The sequence below is a fragment of the Coregonus lavaretus genome, assembly GCF_964263955.1.
Source record: "Coregonus lavaretus genome assembly, chromosome: 23".
In the NCBI taxonomy this organism is placed as follows: Eukaryota; Metazoa; Chordata; class Actinopteri; order Salmoniformes; family Salmonidae; genus Coregonus; species Coregonus lavaretus.
In genome coordinates, this window is record NC_140010.1 from 8,835,956 (window position 1) to 8,840,787 (window position 4,832).

At 49.9% G+C, this 4,832-nt stretch overlaps 1 protein-coding gene across 1 annotated transcript; it reads right to left on the reverse strand.

Moving 5' to 3' along the window:
• Positions 1–516: 516 nt before the first annotated feature.
• LOC311150852 (C2 calcium-dependent domain-containing protein 4C-like) lies at positions 517–1,934 on the reverse strand (the record flags this gene model as incomplete). Its single annotated transcript, XM_084188407.1, has 2 exons — positions 517–1,065; positions 1,203–1,934. 2 exons carry the CDS (start codon positions 1,932–1,934, stop codon positions 517–519), a joined length of 1,281 nt encoding a protein of 426 aa, XP_084044533.1.
• Positions 1,935–4,832: the final 2,898 nt, after the last annotated feature.

A 4,832-nucleotide genomic window follows, 5' to 3' on the forward strand; every position in this document is an offset into this window, starting at 1 on the left:
TGCTGTGATAGGTGCGGTGTGGTAGGGGTGCTGTGGTGTGGTGTGGTGTGGTAGGTGTGCTGTGGTGAGTGCGGTGTGGTAGGTGTGCTGTGATAGGTGCGGTGTGGTAGGGGTGCTGTGGTGTAATATAATAATAATAATATAATATGCCATTTAGCAGACGCTTTTATCCAAAGCGACTTACAGTCATGTGTGCATACATTTTTACGTATGGGTGGTCCCGGGGATCGAACCCACTACCCTGGCATTACAAGCGCCATGCTCTACCAATTGAGCTACAGAGGACCACGGTGTGCTGTGGTAGGTGTGCTGTGGTGTGGTGTGGTGTGGTTGGTGAACTGTGGTAGGTGAGCTGTGGTTGGTGAACTGTGGTAGGTGAGCTGTGGTAGGTCTGCTGTGACGCAATAGCTCTACGTAGTGCCCGCCATAATTTATTCATTATCAGATCCGGCAAATGGAGTAAACGAGTGAAGGGTGATAAGGGAGATAGCCAGGGGAGGGAGCATCTTTGTGTCCCTAGAAGCCTGGCAGCAGCTCGCTGAGCAGCACCTCCCTCTCCCCCAGCAGCACGTCTCTCTTCAGACTGGTGCCCTTGTTCACCACCTTCATCTTCATGGCCAGGCTCTTGACCTGGGTGGCGGGCACCGCGTCAAAGAAGAAGTCCTCGTTGAACACGGGGTTCCTGCTGTTCTTGATGATAGTGCTCCTCTGCTTCTGCTGCTTGCCTGGGTTCAGGTACAGAGACACGCAGCAGTTGATGCTCTTCACGTCAGTCTGTTTGTCATAGAGGTCCTCGGCGGTGAGCACTCGAACCCTCAGCCGTGCCGTCTCGGCGTTGTAGTGTGTGCTGATCCTCAGCGTGCCGCCCTTGTGGAGGTTGACCGAGTGCTCGCGCTGGAGGTCTGAGCTTGCCCCCCCGGAGCCGGTCCCCTTGCGTCCGCGGAACGCGGGGGAGGGAGGGCAGCGCAGGCGGCGGCGCGTCATGTTGGGGCTGTTGTCGGCTGAGCTGCACTCGTCTGTGGACAGGGAGCTGTGGCGTGCCAGAGTACGCTTGGCACGAGACACCTGAGGGGAGATCAAATCAGGGATGGGAATGGATGATTATAAGATAGAAGGTATCATGAAATTCTGAGCTAAACGTATTTTGAAAACACTTTGTAAATAAAGTGATCATCCTTATGGTTACCATCCTTAGTGTTTACCTTGGCCTGCGTCTCCTGGGTGATGGATCGGAGGAGGGAGGCAGAGCGGGTGAGGAGAGGCGAGGTAAAGGGGGAGGACTCGGCTGAGGAGCATGTGTCGCTCTCACCCCCGCTGAAATAGCGGTATGGGTTTGGGTCGGAGGGGGTCAGGTGGTTCCCCCCCTGGGTGCGTCTCTGGGAGCCCGGGGAGGTGTGGGGGCTGTTGGGGTCGTTGTGGAACAGGGACTCCTTGCGGCGGGTGTGGGGGCTCTCCACCAGTGTGGAGAAGCCGTACGAGGTCTGGGCCTTAGGGATATAAGGCAGGGACATGGCTGTCTGGGACTGGGGGTCTGCATTGGTGTTAGGGTCTCCCTCATCCCCTACCCCGCTCCCCGGTTCGTCAGCGCTCTCTATCTGGATGATGTGGCGGTTAGCGGCCCTCATTAGGCTGCGGGTGTCCCCGGTCAGGCGGGAGAGCAGGCGTGGGCTGCGGGGGTTCCGGGTGCAGTTGCCCTGGGTTTGGCTGCAGATGATGTGCTCCGAGGCGGAGGGGCACAGAGTAGAGCGGGGCTGGGTCTCCGGGGTTAGGCACTCTGCCTCTGAAGGGCAGCAGATGAGTTTGGGGGGGATGAGGAAGTCAGGGATCTTATCAGGGGTGATGATGTTGGTATAGATGGAGACGGGGCCGGTCTGGTTCTGCTGCTTGTCCCCTGCCGACGCAGAGTGACCACGGAACTTCTCTAGGAGCCACATGCTTCCCTCCTGGGCCTGAAGCTAGCTAGCTGCAGACACAGATGGAGAGGAAGTGATGATGTCATACAGTCACAGGTAGGTAGGAAGTGACATCACCTTGAGTCAACATGTAAATCAAACCGTGGCATACAGACACAGACCGATAAGAGGAGGAGTCTCAATACTGTTGTTTATGTCCTCTCCTTGCTTCAACTCCTAAATTGCACTGATGTTAGGTGAAAGCAACATAGCAAGTCAACTTAATTTGATATCACCTGCCACCTGCCTCTAAAAACAGTGGATCAAGGAAATCATACAAGTAGAGGAAGCCATGTTAGACTATTGAGATGCACCCAGTGCCTGGTGAAATGTCAGAGACACCACAGGAGAGCTTCCATAGCAACTCCAAACCAAAGCATTTCCCTATTATCAGATAATTGAACATCACAGCTGTAGTGGAATTATTCCAAGAAAAATCAGAGTCTGTAAGGCCAAACTGCAAGTCTAAACGTGTTGCTAAGCACCAGCGTGCTCCAGCCTGTAGCCTGTGCCTTTTAAGCTTATATTGAATCTTCCCCCTGCGGTAGTACCCTCAATTCGATCGAATCCCGATTGCAGAAGGCTATTATGCAGTAGTATATGAATATTCATTTTTCTGTAGTCTAATTAAAATGTTTTTGTCTGATAAATCCTGGTGGACTATTGACAGGATTGATTAAATCCGGTCCTTGTGATATAATAAAACAAAGAAAGGTTGTTCTCTATCAGTGCACCTCATTGATGGAGGTCTCTAAAATCCTTGAACATTAAATAAATCAGGGTAAAAAAGTAAATTCAGTTTTAAATGTGTTTGCTTCCCCGGAAGGCACCGACTTTGATAAACGAGAAGACTTCCCGTAAGTGCGCATAACCTATCATATCCAAGAGAGCTGCGTAAAGGTAAAGTCAGTCTAGTCAGCTTTATGATTCCACCAAACAAAGATACATTTGCATATCCAATAAAAAATACACGGTTATCTATAATTGAGGAGAGAATGTAACCATAAAGATATTTGACATTGTGGGCAGCTGACCAACTTTTACGCACTCAACAGAATACACAGATTTAAGCAGGATAGTTGCTGAAAGGAGAACAACTTGTAAAATACACACAGACAAACTTACGGTCACTAATTAAAAAACGGTTATTGATGAGTCTACAAGCAAAGACTACCCGAGGACCTGTTGGATCTCACCTTTGCGCTGAAGTGTTACTCTCGCTCTCCTGCTGAACTCCTGATAAAAACATAAAATGTTCCAACTTCCCTCACATGCGTCTGTCCGTGTCCCCTCACCTCACATGGGTTGCCTAGCTAACCTACTTTACGTCAGACAGAGTAACCTAACTGTTGGGCAAACAAACACATAGTTGGGGCTCTGACAATTCAGTTCCACCTCTGGGTTATATATGGACCCCGCGCGCCGCGCTCTCTATGGTGACTGGAAGTCAGTGGGAGGTTCCCATGCTGTCCACGCGCCCTCCTCAAAATAGAATCTAATTTGCTTAAATACATGTTTTGATTTTAACCGCCGGGCAAATCATTGTTTCCTTTCTATTTCGTAAAGCCAATTCATTGTATTTACAAACAATAACATTAACGTTAACGACCTCCCTAGCTGTGACCAAGATTCTCCCTCGTCTCTCCACTACTCAGACGTACTACCTCCATTCTTGTCTCAACTCCCAGATGTTTTGATTTTGTTCAATTTCTTGTATCTTACACTACATGGCCAAAAGTATGTGGACACCCCTTCAAATTAGCGGATTTGAGGTATGCTGACAGGTGTATAAAATCGAGCACACAGCCATGCAATCTCCATAAACAAACATTGGCAGCAGAATGGCCCATACTGAAGAGCTCAGTGACTTTCAACGTGGCACCATCATAGGATGCCACCTTTCGAAAAAGTCAGTTCCTCAAATTTCTGCCCTGCTAGAGCTGCTCCGGTCAACTGTAAGTGCTGTTATTGTCAAGTGGAAGGCGCTCAGCCGCGAAGTGGTAGGCCACACAAGCTCACAGTGCCGAGTGCTGAAGCGCGTAGCTCGTAAAAAATTGTCTGTCCTCGGTTGCAACACTCACTACTGAGTTCCAAACTGCCTCTGGAAGCAACGTCAGCACAAGAACTGTTCATCAGGAGCTTCATGAAATGGGTTTCCATGGCCGAGCAGCCGCACACAAGCCTAAGATTACCATGCGTAATGCCAAGCGTCGGCTGGAGTGCTGTAAAGCTCGCCGCCATTGGACTCTGGAGCAGTGGAAATGCGTTCTCTGGAGTGATGAATCACGCTTCACCATCTGGCATTCCGACGGACAAATCTGGGTTTGGTGGATGCCAGGAGAACGCTACCTGCCCCAGTGCATAGTGCCAACTGTAAAGTTTGGTGGAGGAGGAATAATGGTCTGGGGCTGTTTTTTATGGTTCGAGCTAGGCCCCTTAGTTCTGGCGAAGGAAAATCTTAACGCTACAGCATACAATGACATTCTAGACGATTCTTCCAACTTTGTGGCAACTGCTTGGGGAAGGCCCTTTCCTGTTTCAGCATGACAATACCCCCGTGCACAAAGCAAGGTCCATACAGAAATGGTTTGTCGAGATCGGTGTGGAAGAACTTGACTGGCCTGCACAGAGCCCTGACCTCAACACCATCGAACACCTTTGGGATGAATTGGAAAGCCTACTGTGAGCCAGGCCTAATCGCCCAACATCAGTGCCCAACCTCACTAATGCTCTTGTGGCTGAATGGAAGCAAGTCCACAGAGCAATGTTCAAACATCTAGTGGAAAGCCTTCCCAGAAGAGTGAAGGCTGTTATAGCAGCAAATGGGGTACAAACTCCATATCAATGCCCATGATTTTGGAATAAGATGTTTGATGAGCA